The 20,901-nt window shown below is 36.3% G+C and overlaps 2 protein-coding genes across 5 annotated transcripts; one reads left to right on the top strand and one right to left on the bottom strand.

Moving 5' to 3' along the window:
* jtb (jumping translocation breakpoint) lies at positions 1–6,496 on the top strand. 4 transcript variants are annotated; one of them, XM_067411252.1, is made up of 6 exons: positions 1–176; positions 736–917; positions 998–1,038; positions 1,128–1,219; positions 1,528–1,607; positions 5,083–6,496. In XM_067411252.1, the coding sequence occupies exons 2-6, from the start codon at positions 814–816 to the stop codon at positions 5,237–5,239; spliced, it is 474 nt and encodes a 157-aa protein (XP_067267353.1). In that variant the 5' UTR covers positions 1–176; positions 736–813; the 3' UTR covers positions 5,240–6,496. The 4 variants fall into 4 exon arrangements, with proteins under 4 accessions (XP_067267353.1, XP_067267350.1, XP_067267351.1 ...); XM_067411249.1 differs by having other exon boundaries at positions 1,128–1,267; XM_067411250.1 differs by having other exon boundaries at positions 3–55; positions 1,128–1,267.
* A 2,924-nt stretch (positions 6,497–9,420) lies between these two features.
* On the bottom strand, positions 9,421–10,568 carry cart4 (cocaine- and amphetamine-regulated transcript 4). Its single transcript, XM_067361531.1, has 3 exons — positions 10,323–10,568; positions 9,855–9,935; positions 9,421–9,747 (listed from the first exon to the last, which is right to left on the bottom strand). The coding sequence occupies exons 1-3, from the start codon at positions 10,446–10,448 to the stop codon at positions 9,640–9,642; spliced, it is 315 nt and encodes a 104-aa protein (XP_067217632.1). The 5' UTR covers positions 10,449–10,568; the 3' UTR covers positions 9,421–9,639.
* Positions 10,569–20,901: the final 10,333 nt, after the last annotated feature.

Raw genomic sequence — 20,901 nt, 5'->3', positions numbered from 1 at the left:
CTCTCCGTTTCACTATGGCAGGCAGGCCCTTATCTAGAGGTCTCTGTAAATAAAGGTATTAATACGGTGTATTCAGAGCTAACACTCGTGTGTGTGTTTATATAGTGCTCGATGAGTGTCGAGTGTTTCATTGATCCTCTCACGGGAGAGACGGTGTTCGGGTAACATGATGTCGGGTGAGTAACTGCGCGTTCCCTGGTGATGTGGACCGTGTTTGGTTGGAGCTTTAACACACTTTCTGTGTTTACGAAACTCGTGAGCTCATCAGCGCTCGTACTTCTCTTTATATGTGTTCAGAATGAGAGTTAGCTTGTTATGCGGCGGAAGTTGTTGTTTCTTCGTCTTTATATCGAGCACCGAGTTTATGTTTGTTTAACGGTAGGTATTTTTCAGCGAAGATGATGTAAACACTTCTTTGATTGATAAACATTGTTTAATTTAATAGTTATATCATTTTAAAAAAACAACGTTAGCTTTAGAGTAGTTAACTGTAGTGTAGCTAACAACTATTATGCTATTAAGGTTTTACATAATGTGTAGCTTAAAGTAACATCCTCAGGGTTTTCAGTTATTCTACTAACATTGTAATATAAGTTTTATACTTGTTTATATTACTCTGTTTTCTTGAACACGTCGCTTTTGATTCATCACGTGATAGCCCAGGTAATGAGATTGTCAATCTTCAAAACGCCTGTCAGTGTGTGTCTTTATCAGTGTTTTCACGTGTCTTGGTAGATGCTACACTGCTCTGAGGAAAATCAACCTTGAGCTATGACCCGCCAGTGAACGTCAGTTGTGTTACTTTCTAAGCGCATGTGCACCAGAGCGATGGAGAGTGACTGTAGGATCCCCATGTCGTGTCTGAGACCCAGGATTCTGGCCCTGCATGCTTTATTCTGGGGCTTAGTGTCTCTCAGGTGAGAAAAGTTTCACTTGATTCTCTCCTAATGCAAAGCAAAAGCTTTGATCATGTTTTCTCATTCCACTTTTTTCCTAGAGTGTTTGGAGCAGCTCTTCTTAGCGATGAGAAGGCAACAGGTACTTGTACAAAAATCAGGATTTCATTAAAGACTAATGCTAGAGCACACCAAGTTCATATACTAATAATCCTCCTCGTGTTTGTGCAGTTGCAGTGACAAAGGCAGTGTCAGCACCATGTTGGCAGCTGGAGGAGTTTGTGGTGGCTAAAGAGTGCAGTGCATGCGAAGGTTTCCATTCAGTGAGTTTCTGGGATATGTACACTCATGCACACATTAAGAAGTTTAGGGTCAGTAAGATTTATTTAATGCTTTTGACAGCTTACTAAGGCTGAATTTATAATTGATCAAAAATACAGCAAAAACACTTTGAAATACTAAAATATAAAATTGAATGCATCCTTGCTGGATAAAAGTATTATTTCTGTTTATGCATGCATATGTATGTGTTGAAAGATTGTGAATTGTGATCGTTCCAGAAGAAGAGCAATTTTTTTTGTTTTGAGAATTGAAAAGTTTCCTTTGCTTGCATTGCAAATGATCTTTACAGAAATCAATACCAGCCTGCAGCCAAACAGGATTTGTAGAAACGATCAACTGCACTAAGTCTAACAGAGAAGAATACAAGAGGTGAGTGGCTCTCCGCACATGATATATATCATATTCTGTGGTCCATTTCCCAAAGCCAACTATGGTCGCAGCAAGTTCTGTCATTACCAACACAATTCACTGGAACTTGCGACTATAGTTGGCTAATGATGATTTTTGGAAATGCACCTTAGCTCGGTTAACATTGGACTATATGCACGGAGTGTTCTGTAGAACTACTGCAGTAATATAAGCCAGCTGGAAAACATCCGGTGAAATGTCACTTCCTGGTGTGTTGAGCACAAATAGTGTAATACGTAGTTTATAATCAGAATATAGTAACTTAAATATTTATGCACAGCATTAAAGGTACAATATGTAAAATTTTTGCAGTAAAATATCCAAAAACCACTAGGCTAGTGTTATATATTATGTCCAGCTGATTACTAACAATATCTCTAATGTTTTCAACTACTTGTAAATCATGAGAAAATTCCCATTCTAAACGGTGACACGGGGCAGTGCAGTCGCCTGTCAATGACGTCAGTTACCTTTGTTACCGCCTTTACTGACGTAGAAACCACATGACAACAGTGCCGTGGACAAATGCGGAAGTAGAGTCTAGCGTCCAGCAAACCACTAGCTTGCTTCAAGCAGTTCCTTATTTACTTCTTGCACGTTTTATGGTGGATTGTGTTACTTATTTATGGAACATAATTACTGTTTACCATCTGCCGCTGGTTCTGTCGACAAGGACAGCTCCCGTAAACTCATGACCGGAAAAGCGGAAGCGGCGCCAGCGGCTGTGTCATAATAAAAGTCCCGCTGCTCGTGAGGCGTGTGTTGATCAATCGCTCCAGCTCCTCGTTCAGCTCCCGCAACACTTAGTCCTGCTCTGCTTCATACTACAGTCACGTTAATAATTGCATCCACGAACATGAGTTATTCCAGACTCCAATCCCTATTCTTTTGCACCGTCCGTTGAGATGGAGACCACATGTCCCAAGTTTCCGCTCTAAAACTTGGCGTCATCAAACTACGCCTTTGTTTTGAATAGGCTTCTAGCGACCTCTAGCGGAAAAAAATATCACAAATTGTACCTTTTAATTTAGTTATTCAAACCAAAGATGACATAAAACAAAATAAAATGAAGACATACCTCAGTGTTCCTCCTTAGCAAAATTCAATTTGACCATCAGTTTTCACACTTTTGTGTGGAAAAAAAAATGGCGTCAACATTGTAAATAAAAGATTTATTGTGCACTTTAGTTAGCCAAAATCATTGATCTTGCGCTGCTCTGACTGACAGCTGCTGTGATTACAAAGGGAAAGTGCGGCGCTCGCTTTTTCTGTCATTCATTCACAAGAAAAGTTATTGTTTTTCATGAGATTTTGTGAGTACTTCATACTTCACATTGACAAAATGTATTTTTAAACCTAGTGATTTTATAGTATTTAAGATTTATTCAAAAGCAAAACTAAGTGAAAAACTATTACAGCAAAATGGCAAATAAATGCTCTGCTGCCATCTGCTGGTTATTCTTTTTTATTTTTTAATAAAAGTGTTTTTTTATCAAATGTTGGATTTCCTACATCTTGAAACGTTCGGTTTTACAAATGGGTACAATCTAAGAAGGATGAACAAATAATTTTTTGGTCCTCACATTAAAAATAAAATTTGAAGTTCTGGAAAAATGTGTCTAATTACAGACACTGTGGGTGTGTCTCAATCAGTTCCCTAGCTCCCGAGCTCGTGAATCAGTATATCGTGTACACGAATTCGGGCACTGGTAAGGACAGTAAAAGATGCTGGTTAACTACACATTGGGACACTTATGACTCTATTTCCGGCGACGTGACAACGTCCTCATTGTACAACATCACTACTGTTAACAGAGCTGATATTTTCTGACATTACTTGTAATGTTATTTAAAGTACATTTTGATTAATTATTTGCTTGTTACATATACGTGCAACATTTCAGCCATGAATAAATTATAAGTGTTAGCTAGATTATGTTCATTACCTGTCTAGCGATGTATGTTTATGCTGAAATATAATAAAATAACGGTTTGTATTTTTAAAAACATCTATCGCGTATTGTTAGTGAGTTGGCTCACGTGATTCGTTTCGTGCTTCAGAACTTCCATTAAGGGAGCATAGTGTGCATCGATGCTCCCTGGTTTTCACGGTGCATTGTGGGACTTTTCAGGGAGCGAACGTTTCAGTGCCCTGGAAGGATTCTGCGAATGAGACAGCCCTTAAAATGGCCGACTCCCTGGTCAGTGCCCTGACTACTAAACTAGGGACCTGATTGAGACACAGGGTGTGTTTCTTATCAAACGTTCCTATCAGCTTCATCGTTATTGTAGTCAATAAAACTGGTTTATTGACAAGTGATGGTTTTGGTTGATATACAGCGAGTACAGAATGACAGTTCACCGGAAATGCCCAAGCTGGCTTAATGAAAACCAGGAAGTAACCATACATATGGTTAATACCCGGTTATCTGTCCGTATATTTTTGGTGATATTGTATCTTTGTTTTGTCTGTGCATTCTAAATCACAATCACAGTGGCTTCACCAAAAGCTACAACTTAAATGCGCTTAATTGCATGAAAGTGATGTTTTTGTAACTCTGCTTTATTTGCCAATCATTTTTGCGACATTCCTTTTTTGTCATGTAAATTTAAGTTTGCAATTTGGATGGCAACATAGGACATCGTCACTGCTGGGCAGAAACCTTGTATGTCCAAAAATGAGGGGGAAAAAACACTTAAAAAAAAATTATAATAATTAAACACTGTTGTCATCAAAGTTGATATTGTGGCTTTATATGTGGTCAGACACTTGAATTATTTGTCATTTTTTAACATTTTACCAAAATCAAACTTAAATTAAGGTACAAGATTTTTGATCAGTGAGTGTCAGACATATATTTTTTTTTAGAACAGCCACATCTAGGCAGTAAGTGCATTTGATCAACTTACTTTTGTAGCTATGTGGACACTCAGTTTTTTTCTGTTATTTGGCCAAAATCTCATGCATAAAATATGAAGTGCTACAGAGATGCTATTTAAGATAATATTGGCTGTGACTCGATGACAAATGCTAGACTAAGCCACTCTTCTGTGCTCCGCAGATACTTAAAACATCAGTCTTTATATATTTAGTGCTTCTTGAGTAAAGAACTGTACTTAAAATAGTTCTTTATTCACCCTTGCATTGCAAACAAGTTCAAGGTGGGTGGAGTCATGAGGTTTGACTGACAGTTTGAGGATCCAATGGAGTTAGGAGTTTTAGCCACAAGCTCTTTTCAAAACCTTTCATTGGCTAAATATTTGCTAAACCCACAGACAGCCCAATCGTAATGATTTATGAAAAAAAAATAATAGAAATTATGAAAAATGGAGATACAAGGTTTCCGCCCGACAGTGACAACATTTTTCATCCTTCGGTATTCCAGAAAAAAATCGTACTAATTTAATTCCCCTTTTCTCATTGTTTTCCATTCAGCTGTCGCTCAACCAAAATGGAGGATCTTCTCTTTTGGAAATTTGAGGGCGCAATGCTGGCTCTCACTGTTGTGTTTGCAATAGTGGTGGTGGCGAGGCAGCGCTCGCTTGACCGCAAAGCCTCAGACAAGGTTCGGAGACAGATAGAATCTATTTAGTTGACCGGACTGTACTTAAAGTTAAGGGTGTTATAAACTCTCAGCAAAGAACCTAAAAGTTCATGGAGGCTTCCAGACTTTATCGCTGGTTTATTCTTACTGGACGCACAAAGACAAAGCTCTGAACGGACAACTGACATTACCGGTGGATGCTGCTTCTGCGCAGGATTTAACTTAAGTGGACTAGATGTGAATCTCAAGAACATCCATTCAAATCAACAAACAGTATGCAAGACAGGAGTCCCTATTTTGTAACCGAAGATGTACAGCTCTGCATATACCTGTTCTTTCAAATGCTGTGAAGGTGGTGTGTGTAGACAGAATATGGTGGTGTGTGTTGCATGTTTTAAATACTCCTAAAGCACATCAAGTATTTTGTTAAACTGAGAATGAACTGTATGGTGAAAGTCCTGAAAGAAGGCAGAATTTTGCGTTTCATCGCTATGGGTTTAATGTTAGACAGAGTAAGTTTCAGTAGATATCAAAGTTTTGTTGTGTGTTAATTTTGGAACGTGCTACACTTCCTGACTTTCTCCAAACTGACACTCATCCATTCATTAACATTGACATGTTTCTTCCAGAAACCTAAAGTAGTTTAATTAATCTTATATGTGCAGTTGTCATTTGTTAAATCCTTGTTTTCAGTATATTCCTTTATAGAGACTTCTAGGTGCTCTTTATTAAAGTTTTAATTTTTTTTTTTTTTTTTGGTCATTGTGTTTTACTTCCTGTCTTTGCCCTCTTGAGTGAAAACAGATATTTTATATAAAATTATGTGAACAAATGTCTTGGTTCATAATGCCAGGTTTCAAAAATACCAGCTCTGTATTCTGCAAGACTGCGTTATCGTGTATTTTGAAGCTACCTGACTAAGATTTATTCATTTGAACCCTACTCTTTTTCTTTTAAAAGCTCTACACAGAAAATAATAAACATAGTGTCATTGACTTGTCATTGAAGGTGATATTGCAATGAACTTAAGAGATTTTGTGCCATCATGGTTTTGGGTATAGCACTTTTCCCCATTAATTTATTTATAATTCTGATTGGTTTGACAGAGTAATGCCTTTTTGATAAGGCTGATTGGTGTTTTTTAAACTCCACAATTTAAGAAGGAAACCATGTGAATTGTCAGGCTTTGTGCTGTAGTCAATTTTAATGATCTACCTAAAATGTAAAGGGTATTTTCATGAAAGATGTGTGACACTTCCTGTCCTTGATAAGGAACTGAGGAATAAATGGGAATAAGCAATTGTGTGCCTAAGTTTGTTTGTCACGTGTTTCTGCCATGATGGAATATAATGTGTTTTGTGATGAAAGTAAAAACAGAGATCACAAACTCCATAAAAAGAAATGAGTGCACTTCGATCCTTTTGGGCAGGAGCAGATGTGTCCATGCTGAGAGTGTGTCAAGGCAGAACAGAACTTTTCTGTGTTACACTGTGGAGAGGAAGAAATGGACAAATAATAAGAGGTACATTCTTCTCAACTGCACCAAAATGTTTGTCTGCACATTGATTTGAAGCCAGAGTTTCTCAACTTGGGATTTACAAACCCTAGGGTCTTGGGATGGAATTTGATTAAAATAAAACAAGAATAAAAAATGACAATTAAATCTCATGATTAACCGAAAATATTGAAATCTCATGAAGTAAACAAACTGAAAAATATCTGTCAAAGCAATTGTGTTGAAAAAAAAGTTTGGGAATGTCTGTCTTAAATACTAAATTTTGCATGCGTAATGTGACTCGTGCACAATATACACGACAATTGTATTTGTCACTTAGAATAATAAACGAGATAAATACCAGAATTGTTATCCTCCTCCTTTTCAGACGTCTGCATACGCCTGGAAGACGGTTGAACTTTTTCTTCAAAATGGGCACGACCTCTCTTTGAAGATATTCTTTATGTTCTTTGACATCTCTTGTCTGAAATAAATAGCACGTTTTCCGATTATCTAACGATTCGAAATCAAAAACACACGCGCGTAATTTACTTCAACTCACTGTATCAGTCGCGTCGTCAATGAACGGTCCAGTCGGTTCGTAGTCTGGCGGTCTTGAATCCACGCCACTGATTTTAGAATAAATGTATATAGCACACTGAAGTGCTACGAGAAGTATAGATAAATTTGCCATTGTATTTTTTATTACAGTCACGTAGGAGTGTTTGCTCTTGTCGCCAGGAGTCTGGCTCGAGTTTTCACGTGTAGGACTTATAGGTTCTGACCTGCTCCTACGTCTCGTAAAGTGGTTAATCACATAGATTTATTTATACATAGATGCCTCATTATTCGCTGCTTCTATTGGCCGCGATACGCAAGCCATCCGCCATATTGGAACGGTCAAAGCCGGATGACTCTGCCTCTGAAACCGTAGTTACTTAGAGACGCATGATTTGCAATAAACTTAAGCAGATAATTTGCTAAAACAACACAATACAATAAGAAGAAGGCATTAGCTAACAGTAACAAAAGTTACAGTAGTTTAAAAACCTGTAGGCTACATATAAAAACTCAAGCCAACACATTTTCACCTGTGAAAGGTTAACCTATTTCTTTGTAAATTTAAATCTCGGCAGATTCACAACCAGAAGCTGCGCCATGTTGTGACATAATTGATTCTTACACCGTGTCTACATCGGACACGGGCGGCACGACAAAAGATAATAGAACCCATTATAATCAATCAGTGATGTTGTCTACACTAGATGCGGCGCAACGCGGCACAAGAAATCCCTGACAGTAAACTGATGCCTTGTTCTATTTATGACATACTCCAAGCATGTGTGATACTTCTCATAAGAAGGACAAAAATGGATTTGCAACGGTTGCAGCTTCTAGCTGTTGGTGTGTATTAACAGTTGCATCCAGTGTAGACACAGTGTTAGGCTGCATCTTAAAAATGCTACCTTCAGAGAATGCATTGCCAGGTATGCATCAAGGCATGTCCGAATCCAACGTTAGCTTCGCTTCCTGTCTCCTGAGATCCCATCATCTGATCGATTTTCAAAGGCAGTATAGATGTAGGCCTATCCGTCACTGCCTTTGATATCATTGTGCATTCCATTCCATGACAGTTAAGCTAAAAAAGAAAGACGCCATCTTAAAGTTGCAGTTGGTGGTCAGTTTGTCTGTAAATATAATTTTTTGACCAACGTTTTCCACTTTTGATATTCATTTCTAGTGAGAAATTATTTTAGTAATTAAATATTTGCTCAGTTTTCACCAAAGATCACTCTTTTTTTTTTGCTGTAGATCATTAAAACATTACCCTGCCTTGTAAGTCTCCCAAATCATTTTTATGAGGTAGCAACCTTTGTGTGCAAAGTCATTGCCTGATGGGCAGCAAGGCAACGACGACACCCTGACCGTTCCAAGATGGCGCACGTACCGACGTGTCTGGAGCCGTCGAATGTGGCATGTTCTATCTATTAATATCTATGGCTGATCATATTGCGATTGACTGATAGAACAGAGCGGTTTGAAGAGATTTTATAGGATTTATCGCGGACAGGCTACATTGTTGATAGATTTCACTTTATACAACTCACCCGTCGCGTCTGCGACATTTCCTTGAATTCATAATGACGACCAACCCGTGGACAAATCTCGCAGTAATCCTCTTTGTTTCAAAGAGGATTTAATAAGACAGAGCGTGTTGTTCTTTTTCTGAATATAAGACTAATCTCTTCAACCGCAGATCTTCCAAAAATGTAGTTTTAATATTTAAAAAAAAATCGTTTTACCATCATGGCGCCTATGTTTCAACAGCCTTTTCAAACGTTTCAATAATCACAAGACACTTACGAACTAAAGTCGCATTTGCCTGTGGATTTGCTATCGCTTCAATTTTAAGAAGAAAGTTGGCAAACTGTGATAAACACGTCAGAAGATAGGCTACTTTTGGTTGCGCGTGAAGAACTCCAACAGAAAATTACTGTCATAACAAAGAGATGAACCTCCGAAAGCCTTTTAAAGGATTACCCCTGCTATCCAATGATTAATGATGATTCAAATTAATGACCAGGATTTCGGTTGTTGATCACAGCACTTGTTGATCATTAAATAACGCAACCCTGTAATAATATTCCTCAGACCTTGTTCTAACAGTGTTTTACGGTTTTATTAAATATATTTAAATTATAAATTCACAGAGAATGTATAGACGCACCTTTCATTTAGACAATATTCAGAATGAATGAGCCTTAAAGACATTTTATTAACAGAAAATAAAGACATTTAAACATAGTCAATACGAACAATACAACAGTAGGCTATCAATACATCATCATCACCCATGTCATGTCAAGCGTAAAATAAAACTTAAATAAACGAGGTTGTTGTCACGAGCTTCTAAGCACAGAGCCTGAGAGAGAAGAGAGTTGCTCGAGCTCCATCAGTAGCAGCGCAAGAAGAAAGTATTGCAGGCGGTTCCTCGCAGACAGTCGCACAGGCGCCCGATGCGCGGTCCGTGCTTCATGGCGCAGCGCTCGCCCACGTCACACTAGGAAAAAGTGCATCACATTTGATACTTTCAACATCTCGTACTTGGTCATAAACGCTATTTCTAAGATAATATGAAGAAGAAAAAAAGTGGAGGAATGTGTTTACCCTTGGAATGACGCTAGCTTTTTTCTCCACAGATATCCGATTGTCCTGATCTCCATCCAAAAGTTCATCGAGCGCCTCAGCCTAAACGCAAACGGGGAGAAAGCATTAGACAGATAGATTAGAAACTAGAAACTATACTTCATTTTTACACCTTGTTTAGCACAAAATGGCAAAACCACAAGCTTTTAATTGTCTTAACCACAAATTATTGGTCAAGAGATTTGCAAAATTTAAGCAAATGCACTACTTTAAAAAGTTATTGCTGTCTCAGAAAAACATCAAAGACAGAATTAAGTTTTTGGCACAATGGGAAGAATTTGAAGATGCATTTCTGATGTAGTAAAACAGTAAAAATGTTAGTATGATGGGAAAATCAATGTGAAAAGCATGGTTTTCGGATTATGCTAAAAAATTATTATTTTTTTACATCAACAGGTTAAAAATGTATTTGCTGAGTTATCCTCTTACCAGGTCTCGTTTGATGAACTGCTCCTCTTGCGTGGTCAGTCGGTTGTCCAGTGACATCTGACCCCTGCAGACGCAAAGCAGCGAGAGGAAAACGCTCAGGTAAACCGCCGCGCGGATGCTGTCCATGGTGCTGAATGCGTTGGTCAGTAAGTTAAAAAGGAGGATTTAAAATATAAAAACCTTCTTCAATACTTTCTGTATCAGCGAAAGCAGCGTTGAAAGTTTTCGCTGGCTCTTGTGCTCTTGCTGCCGCTTGCTATTGCTTCACTGGGCTTCTTGGAAACTTTCTCTATTTATACGGTGTTCCTGCTACCTGATGTATTCATGCAACGTCACCACATCCGTGTTCAGTTGGCTAGAACCAGCTGGGAGTCAGTCTGAATGAAAGACGACATCGCATTGACATCCGTTCAATACAGATCCGTGCATCCGCAGAGAATTTGTATAATTAGTTTATTGAAATGCAATTGTTTGAAATGACTAAAGCGGTGGGCGTAATGTTGCATACTGTCATTTTAAATGAATAAATTAACGTTTCAGTGAACAGTTCTTAAAATAACTTTCTTTAATTATCCAAAGAACCTTTTTCCACTATAAAGAAACTTTTTGTGCATTGGAAAGTTTCAGTGGATGTGAAATGTTCTATATGGAACGAGAGAAAACACTTTATTTTTTAGAGTGTAGAGTAAATGTTGATCAACTGGGAAACTTTGTGACATTAAGATTGCCATTAGAAAGTACAGTATGTTTTTATAATCCTTCCTCTCTCAAAAATTACTCCATAAACAATTATTTCATACACATTTAAGAGGCAGTCTCAGCATTTCATCTGTTCATTGTTGTATCAAAAGTCATGATTGCAATAGTTCAAGAGTCTACAACAGTAAATGCATGAGGTAAAATTGGCAAAAACAAGAGCCTTAATGACAGGTCTTATAATGAAAGGTTTTATGAATCACCTCTGTGACTGAGTCAGTTCCACTGACATCTGGAAGGTTACATACCACTAATTGGCAACTGCTGTTAACCAATATGTTCACTATTTAATTATCTATAGAGATAAATATATCAAGTCATTGGGGGGTGTAACAATATATCGTCACAATATAGTAACAATATATCTTGCGTATAGTTCACCCAAAATGAAAATTACTGTGAGAAGAAAATTCAAGTTTACAGAGTTTTTGTGTCAGTACTACATTAAACTACTATATAATGGATATAATGTATGGTATAGTAATGCAATATTTGTGGGTCCTGATAATGCCAAATATCTTATGTTAACCAGTAAAATGTAAAAATTAGAGATGCGCCGATACTAAATTTCTCCACCGATAGCCGATTATTCAGAGCCGATACTGATAGTTTGGGGATCCTGCCTTTTATACCTTCTTTTAAATTAATGACAATTTCATTATAATTAATAATTAATCATCATATTTTTAATTTTTAAAAATTAAAAGAAATGCAAATAAAAAAAAATTATTCTCTTCATTTCATCATCTTGTTTCAAAGTAACTGGTATCAGTTATAAACATAAAAATTACACATTAACTAAATTCTGAAGATTAAATTAATATTTCTTAACTTTATATTTGTAGCAATAGCCAAAAATACACTGTGTGGGTCAAAATTATCGATTTTTCTTTTACGATATTAAGTAAAGATCATGTTCCATCAAGATATTTTGTTAATTTCCTACCATAAATATAACAAAAAATGTATTTTTGTGAGTGGATGTGCATTGCTAAGGACTTCATTTGAACAACTTTAAAGGCAATTTTCTCAATATTTAGATTTTTTTTTTTTTTGCACCCTCAGATTTCAGATTTTCAAATAGTTGTATCTCGGCCAAATATTGTCTTAACAAACCGTACATCAATTGAAAGCTTATTTATTCAGCTTTCAGATGATGTATGTATCTCAGTTTCAAAAATTGACCCTTATGACTGGTTTTGTGCTCCAGGGTCACATATGCTGTTCGTCATGGAATATTTGCTGTATGTCTATGACCTCTATCCATTCTGTCAGTGCTCTTTAGAATAAAAATGGATCAATTTTCATCCAACACTGCCTTGTTCTGACCTTTGTATGCCAAGTTTTACTTGAAACGTGTGAAATGTTCTGTGTTAGACAACACTGTGTAGAGATGCAGTATGTGACTATACTGGCATCTTAAATGAACAGACAGAAAAACGTCAATGGAAAAACTACAGATTAGAGCTGAAAAGAATGACAGAATCACAAGCTTAAATACAGTGTGTGATGTCAAAAGAAACACAATTTACAGAATATATCTTATATTTATTCATTTATTTAACTCTTTTATCTCTTAAAATGACTGTGTAATTCATTTATTAAAAGTATATCTTGTAAAATACCTGACACAGATGAACTAAAGAATCAAGCATAGCCAATAATTACATTGAAACAGAAATATGGCGCAGAAATTATAGGTCATTTTTAATCACACAGTTCATTTGTAATAATTACAAATTCTCCTAATTCATACTCATTATTTGACTCTGGAGGTTTTTCCCATAATGTCAGACCATGACAGGATGAAGACAGCTTCTCGACAATGTCTTACATTCTGATCAGGTGCGGTCAGATCTCTGACATTTCACCACCTCACCGTGTCTCATTTCTCTCCTCCGGGGGAGACACTCATCTTCCCAACAGCTCGTAATTAAAGCTCCACTCTTCTAATGCCAAAGCTCACACACTCATGAAAACGGAAGAACGAGCAGTGAAGGTATGAATGTATTCATCTGAGAACATATAAGTGGCTCATATCATCCATACCAGATCAAGACATCTACCACTTGTCCATATAGGGAATTCATCTTCACTCAGTCACGAGTTCTGACTTTCATTTATTAACAGAGCTAAGAATGCTTTTTTGCTTCATGTTTAACTTCCTGTACAGGAATGAGGGCATTTGTATGCATATAATAGGCTTTGTAATACACTGAAATCTATTCGCTTGCTAGCTTGTTATAAAAGTGACAAAACTAATCCACATTTAATCATATTATCTTAAAAATAGTGTCTTACTGAAAATAAAACATCATGTTAAATCTGATATTTACTTTAAAGGTGCCATAGAATCGAAAATGTAATTTATCTTGGCATAGTTGAATAACAAGAGTTCAGTACATGGAAATGACATACAGTGAGTCTCAAACTCCATTGTTTCCTCCTTCTTATATAAATCTAATTTGTTTAAAAGACCTCAGAAGAACAGGGGAATCTCAACATAACACCGACTGTTACGTAACAATCGGGATCATTAATATGTACGCCCCAATATTTGCATATACCAGCCCATGTTCAAGGCATTACACAAGCCAGTATTAACGTCTGGAGCAGCACAGACTTTATGCAGGTAAGCAAGCAAAGAAAATAGCGAAAAATGGCAGATGGAGCGATAATAACTGACATGATCCATGATATCATGATATTTTTAGTGATATTAGTAAATTGTCTTTCTAAATGTTTCGTTAGCATGTTGCTAATGTACTATTAAATGTGATTAAAGTTACCATTATTTCTTACTGTATTCACGGAGACGAGAGTTGTTGCTATTTTCATTTTTAAACCATTGCAGTCTGTATAATTCATAAACACATCTTCATTCTTTATAAATCTCTCCAACAGTGTGTAATGTTAGCTTTAGCCACGGAGCACTATCAAACTCATTCAGAATCAAATATAAACATTCAAATAAATACCATACTTACATAATCCGATAGGCTGCATGACGAACACTTTGTAAAGATCCATTTTGAGGGTTATATTAGCTGTGAACTTTGTTTATGTAATGTATTATCGAGCTGGGATCTTGGGGGCGGGGAGCGCAAGTATTTAAAGGGGAATCATGCTGAATCGGTGCATATTTAATGATGCCCCAAAATAGGCAGTTAAAAAAACTGAATAAAAAAATCTATGGGGTATTTTGAGCTGAAACTTCACAGACACATTCAGGGGACACCTTAGACTTATATTACATCTTGTCGAAAAGCATTCTATGGCACCTTTAAATAATGGAAATTACAGTTGATATTTTAAACATCTGATATCCGCTTGGTTACACTTTATTTCAATAACACATTTTTAAGGAGAAATGTCTTAAATGATTGCTTAATACATTTAATTAAAATAAAAATGCATTAAAACAAAATCAAAGGTACACTCTATACATTATCAATCGTTCTTCCAAAACCTGTTTATGTCTTACCCTGATTCATATGGTAAGCCTACTTGTTTATGTTTTAGACCGGTCGGGGTGGTTTTCGCGGGATATTGTCTACATACGTCACTCGCCCGTGCGTGCGTTTCTTGTCATATCTGTAAATAGAGTGCCCCAGGGTGACGCGTTTTTGTAGGCCAACCCAAGATAATATTTACAAGTTAACACAACATTTATAGATTTTGAAGCCTAAATAAAGTCGTCATAAAAGGCTAATGCTGCGTCCCAATTCGCATACTATGCGTCCTAAATAGTATTCGAAAAAAGAATTAGTATGTCCCAAATCGTAGTATGTTGAAATGAGTATTCCAAAGATACCCGGATGGTGTACTTTTTCCGGTTAGAATTCGAAGTGCAGATCCGTGCACACTTCTAACGGCTAATATTGCCCATAACACATTGCGCTGTGGACGAGGATTCGATTAGAACTACAAATACGATTAAAAAGTGTTTAAAAACTACAAACATGACGGACGTGCGAGGTATGACGGTTAAGATAAAGGGGCTTGAATGATTAATAAGCAGTTTCTAACCTGACAAAAAGATATTTATTAAATGTTATCCATATTATATTTCATCTGCAACAGCATTGTGAACGTTTATAACGATGTGTTTAGTCATTAACTTTTAAATGCATCATTATGCAAAGATGAGGAGAGTTCTCTGCATGAATGACCCATGACTGGCAGATCAATGTGCGACTACATTTCTCTCCGAAACGGAAGAAAATAAATTTAATTCAATGTGGAGGATTTTAACTGTGGCAAAATGATTGACAGGGTAGTTTAAACAGTTACAGGTTGAGTAACTAAGCAACAGAACGTCCGTTAAAGACGCAGTTTTGACGAGGTAGTATGTCCCAAAACTTGCATACTCTTCTACTACACACTCAAAAGTATGTACTTTTTCTTTACAAAAACAGTACATACTTTTAGGACGTAGTATAAGTAGGCGAATTGGGACGCAGCATAACAGTAGGCTATAAACGGACTACAGCACACCATGGTCGCGGATCAACGTCGTCACCACCAAACGTCCTCAAATTGTATTTAGAAAACAACCTTATTTAAAAACATGCTCACTGATTATGATCTGTGCTGTTATTAATACTTATCCACTTTTTCATGAGAAATGCTGTCCAAATGTCCTGTTTATCATGATGACGTCTAAAGTCCCCACCAAAGGAAGTTGTCCCTTTTAGCAATTTGTTAGCAACCGCCGAATTTAAGACACAGTAAAAGTTTAAAATATTACAAGTGGGTTAACTGGTGTGTTTTATGTCATAGATCAAAACATGAAAGTATTTAGAGGCTTTGTTAACCACAGACCTTATTTCAGGCGATTTTGCAAAAACCCATTCAAAAAAACCATAGACTTTACGGCGTTGGAACCGGAAGTCCTAAAATGCGAACTCGCTTCCGGGTTTTGCCTACAAAAATGCGTCATCCCTGAGGCACTCTACTTTGACGCGTGTATGGTGTGGGAGAGGCATAGGTTTGTTGTCACAAAGAGCGAGAAAGTTTGGCTTGGTCAAAGAAAAGTTGACTAGATCTCCGACCTCCGGGGAATCACCCATTTTAAACTAATGACGAACGGAGGAGAGTCTTCTGGCAAAAAAAGAATGCAACAGAGCTTGATAAAAAAAAAAACGAGAATCAACATAGGCTTGGTTTTTCGGAGATGATGAGAACTGAGGGATTTGGTATGTTGTAAAAACGTTTTTATTACTCAACAGGTGAGTAAGGTATTTTATTGAACAGATAAATTGCCATATGTAGCTCTTTAATAAAGTTTATTGTAAAGTAAAGCTTTATCTATTGTGAAGGGTCATTTCATTGTGGTTGTTGTAGCTCTATACTGGAACCAAAACAATGTTCTTCCACAAAATGCATGCAGTTTTGTTTTTTAACTGCTAAAGGGCCAAAATTTACATAATATTAGTTTAATATTAGTTCACTTCAGAATTAAAATGTCCTGATAATTCACTCACCCCCATGTCATCCAAGATGTTCATATCTTTCTTTCTTCAGTCGAAAAGAAATTAAGATTTTCGAGGAAAACATTCCATGATTTTTCTCCATATAGTGGACTTAGTTCAACGGATTGAAGGTCCAAACTGCAGTTTCAGTGCAGCTTCAAAGAGCTCTACACAATCCCAGATGAGGAATAAGAGTCTTATCTAGTGAAACAATCGGTCAGTCATTTTCTAAAAAAAATAGAAAAAAAATTATGCTTTTTAACCACAACTGCTCATCTTGCAATAGCTTGCATTACGTAATCATGTTGGAAAAGTCACGCGTGACGTAGGCAGAAGTATGGGGTAGGGCGAAAAACTCAATCTCATTTTCTCCTCCAACTTCAAAATCATCCGACATCATTGTTTTACCTTTTTTTGTAAAGGGCATTTGACTTAGTCTTTGCACGTTCAGTTTGTAAACACTGGATTGCTACTTAGAGTAGTGCAAGATAAGTATTTGTGGTTAAAAAGTATATAATTTATTTATTTATTTTTTTACAAAATGACAGATTGATTCCCTAAATAAGACCTTATTCCTCGTCTGGGATCATGTAGAGCTCTTTGAAGCTGCACTGAAACTGCAGTTTGGACCTTCAATCCGTTGAACCCCATTGAAGTCCACTATAAGGAGAAAAATCCTGGAATGTTTTCCTCAAAAACCGTAATTTCTTTTCGACCTGAAGAAAGAAAAACATAAACATCTTGGATGACATGGGGGTGAATAAATTATCAGGAAACTTTCATTCTGAAGTGAACTAATCCTTTAATTTAAACTAAATTCATAAAAATGATCCCATGATGGGCAAGGTTCCACATATGAAGCGCCTGACAGAACCCTTTAAAGTTCTCTATAGAACCTTTTCTTCTAAGAATGTAGGGTGGTCCTTCACTGAGAGAGTTACATGTGTGTGCGCTGATTGTTTGCTCCTTGCATTATTCAGCAGCGCCGGATCTTCCGCAGATCCACATCTCTGGAATGTCAGACCATTATTCAACCCTTCACCTGGTTAGCACAGTAACCTTGTGCAGCACACGGAGGAGCCAGGTTTATACAAAATGTATGACCTGATGCATCTGGAATCAAATAGGAGACCTTAAGAAGACGCATGTGCTCCAACGTAACAAAAGTCCGTGAATGTGAATGCCGCTCTTGCGCACAGACATGTGCATGTGTGTGTAACCCATATTTGCCATTCAGATACAATCATAGATAGTGTGAAGGATCTTTAAATGTTCATCCTTGGGTTTGTGTGTGAATCTTCGGTCATCAAGAGCTATTTTCTTGTATACAGAATCACTGAATCTACCTCCTCTATCAAAGCTGTTTAATTGTGGTAATCAAACTAAACATGAAATTGCTTAAATTTCTTTACCAAAAGGTCAGTAAGTTAAATATGGTATGAATTTACTGCCTTGTCAGAAAATAGATGTGCAAAAATCTTACTTTTAGAGGTTCAACAGCTTTGTCACTGAGAAACAACTTTGTTTCTTATAAACCCCTAAAAGCTGCATATTAGTAGTTTAGAGTATTAATACACCCTTAAGGTACCTTTTAGGGGTAAATAAGGTACAAAGATGTCCCTTTATCGCAACAGTCCAGCCAAAAATGATTGACTTGAATGATTGACTGTATTGACTTTCTTTCTTCTGTGGAACTTAAACCAGTTCTCATTGACTTCCATTGAATTTTTTTAAGTTAATGCGAAAAAGAACCTTCAGAACAGAGCTTCAAATTAGCTTTGAGTAAAACTATCAAGACTACACATTTAACTAACACTCAAGAATGGCAGTTTTGAGTGAAATTAATACATTTCTAAAACTGCTAAGATTGTACAGATTTGCCAATGAAAATTATTAAACACATTCTCAGAAACTTGAACATTGTGGAGCAACTGACACTAATTAAAGAAACCACAGTGTAATGAATTTGGTATCAAATGATACGATCACAATGCAAACACAAATGAATTCAACAGTCAGAACAAATTCTAGTTTTTAATGGCAGGATGTGAAGAATGCATAGTAACATCATCACCGTGGCCAGACCTTCCAGCCGTTTGTTTGCATTGATCAATTTCAATGGCTAGGCATGTTTCTGATTCTGTTGGCTTCGGTCTGTTTAGAACAAAACTGAAAGTGGTCTGACTGTGCGCTGTGAGAGGTGAAGAAAAAACGTACATTTCTCCTTTTCCGCTCAATCCTCAGCTGGTCCTTACAATATGATTCTTAAAACTGATACGAAAGTGTTGATATGGAAACACAATGGGGCAGGAAAACAGAGAACATGACTGAAATGAATCATTACGGGAGCATGACCATGAGTGCGGAAGATCAGTTATATGCTGGATGAAACACCAGACTGGCTGTATAAACCCACTGATTCACAAATTAAATTTAAAAAAGTGATACGACAGATAAAAAAACAAGACTTTATTGAATCTTTTTAGGTAACTTCATTTTCAAAGTTGGCATGAAACAAGTTGTGGTACTCTTTTTTTCCCCTATTGTGACGTATCCAAGAGAAGGCTTCTCGAACAAGGAAAAATGTAAATGTAGGTTTCACCAACAAAAGTCAAGTCAGGCAAAAATAGCTGAAAAAGTAGGCTTAGCATTTGTTTATCTGGTTCTTATTCATCCCAACAGCACTCTTTTTGTCTTTTTTCTGTTTTTAACTCTTTACTGACACCAACTGGTCTGGATTCATGAAATTGATTTACTAACTGACACTAGCTGTGTTTCTGTTACCCTTTAAATTGCGCAAATTAAAATAAATGTGAATTGAAAATATGCGTTTCCCAACGTCAGTTTCGTCAAACATCAAAACTCCCATATATCGCAAAAACGTTTTTATGCTCACATGCGGTGGTTTTTCAGGCAATTCGAAAAAGTTTTTTTTTTTCATATTTAAAAGTCGATCATTCTTTGAAGATGGAAATCGCTTTCTGGGGGGTAAAATACGCATTTTTGGTGGGGTTTTTCCTGGTAAAATTCACATTTCAGGGGCTAAATATCATGTTATTTGGGGTCTCTTCAACCTGTGGACATGAAAAACAACCCCAAGGCAACAGTGTTAAGTAGCTTGCAGACTTGGCAACACTGGCGATATACACTACCATTCAAAAGTTTGGGGTCAGTAAGATTTTTTAATGTTTTAAAAGAAGTATCTTCTGCTCACCAAGCCTGCATTCATTTGATTAAAAATACAAACAAAAACAGTAATATTGTGAAATATTATTCCAATTTAAAACAGCTGTTTTCTATGTCAATATATAGTAAAGTTTAATTTATTCCTGTGATCAAAGCTGAATTTTCAGCATCATTACTCCAGTCTTCAGTGTCACATGATCCTTCAGAAATCATTCTAATATGATGATTTGATGCTCAAGAAACATTTATGATTATCAATGTTGAAATCAGTTGTGTACAATTTTTTTTCAAAATTCTTCGATGAATAGAAAGTTCAAAAGAACAGCATTTATTTAAAATAGAATATTTTCTTACATTATAATTGTCTTTACTGTAACTTTTGATCAACTTAACTCATCCTTGATGAATAAAAGTATTGATTAATTTTATTTCTATCCCCCAAAAATAAAATTACAATTCTTACTGACCCCAAACTTTTGAACGCTAGTGTTTCATGTTACAAAAGATTTAGATTTCAGAAAAATGCTGTTCTTTTGAACTTTCTATTCATCATAGCATCATGAAATAAAAAATGTAAATAACTGTTTTCAACATTGATAATAATCATAAATGTTTCTTGAGCATCAAATCATCATATTAGAATGATTTCTGAAGGATCATGTGACACTGACTGGAGTAATGATGCTGAAAATTCAGCTTTGATCACAGAAATAAATTACACTTTACTGTATAATGACATAGAAAACAGCTGTTTTAAATTGGAATAATATTTCACAATATTACTGTTTTTGTTTGTATTTTTAATCAAATGAATGCAGGCTTGGTGAGCAGAAGATACTTCTTTTAAAACATTAAAAAATCTTACTGACCCCAAACTTTTGAATGGTAGTGTAGCTACTTAAACCTCCTAACATCAACATCCAATGCCATGATTTTTGGAATGACTTATCGTTTTATAAGTTTTAGTCACAGAACATCAGTTAATGGAAAAAACACTGTCATTTCGCAATAGTTTTTTTATAAAGATTTAGAAAATATTGCAAAATTTTGCGCAAATCTGTAATAGAAACCCAGCTACTGCTTCAAATCAAAGCAGTAGCTGGGTTTGGTTTGATTTTTTTTTTTTTCTTCGTTTAGCTGCACTTTGTTTATGCTATGTAAAG

The sequence above is a fragment of the Chanodichthys erythropterus genome, chromosome 15 (assembly GCF_024489055.1).
Source record: "Chanodichthys erythropterus isolate Z2021 chromosome 15, ASM2448905v1, whole genome shotgun sequence".
NCBI lineage: Eukaryota > Metazoa > Chordata > Actinopteri > Cypriniformes > Xenocyprididae > Chanodichthys > Chanodichthys erythropterus.
This window is presented reverse-complemented; position numbering and strand designations above follow the sequence as displayed.

Excerpts from the sequence above, each read along its gene's own strand:
- jtb (XM_067411249.1), top strand. The coding sequence starts at position 814 with ATGTGCACCAGAGCGATGGAGAGTGACTGTAGGATCCCCATGTCGTGT. Across the intron at positions 1,039-1,127 it reads TAGCGATGAGAAGGCAACAG|TTGCAGTGACAAAGGCAGTG; the intron begins GTACTTGTACAA and ends GTGTTTGTGCAG. Across the intron at positions 1,268-1,527 it reads CACACATTAAGAAGTTTAGG|AAATCAATACCAGCCTGCAG; the intron begins GTCAGTAAGATT and ends TGATCTTTACAG.
- cart4 (XM_067361531.1), bottom strand. The coding sequence starts at position 10,448 with ATGGACAGCATCCGCGCGGCGGTTTACCTGAGCGTTTTCCTCTCGCTG. Across the intron at positions 9,936-10,322 it reads AGTTCATCAAACGAGACCTG|GCTGAGGCGCTCGATGAACT; the intron begins GTAAGAGGATAA and ends GTTTGCGTTTAG. Across the intron at positions 9,748-9,854 it reads AAGCTAGCGTCATTCCAAGG|TGTGACGTGGGCGAGCGCTG; the intron begins GTAAACACATTC and ends ACTTTTTCCTAG.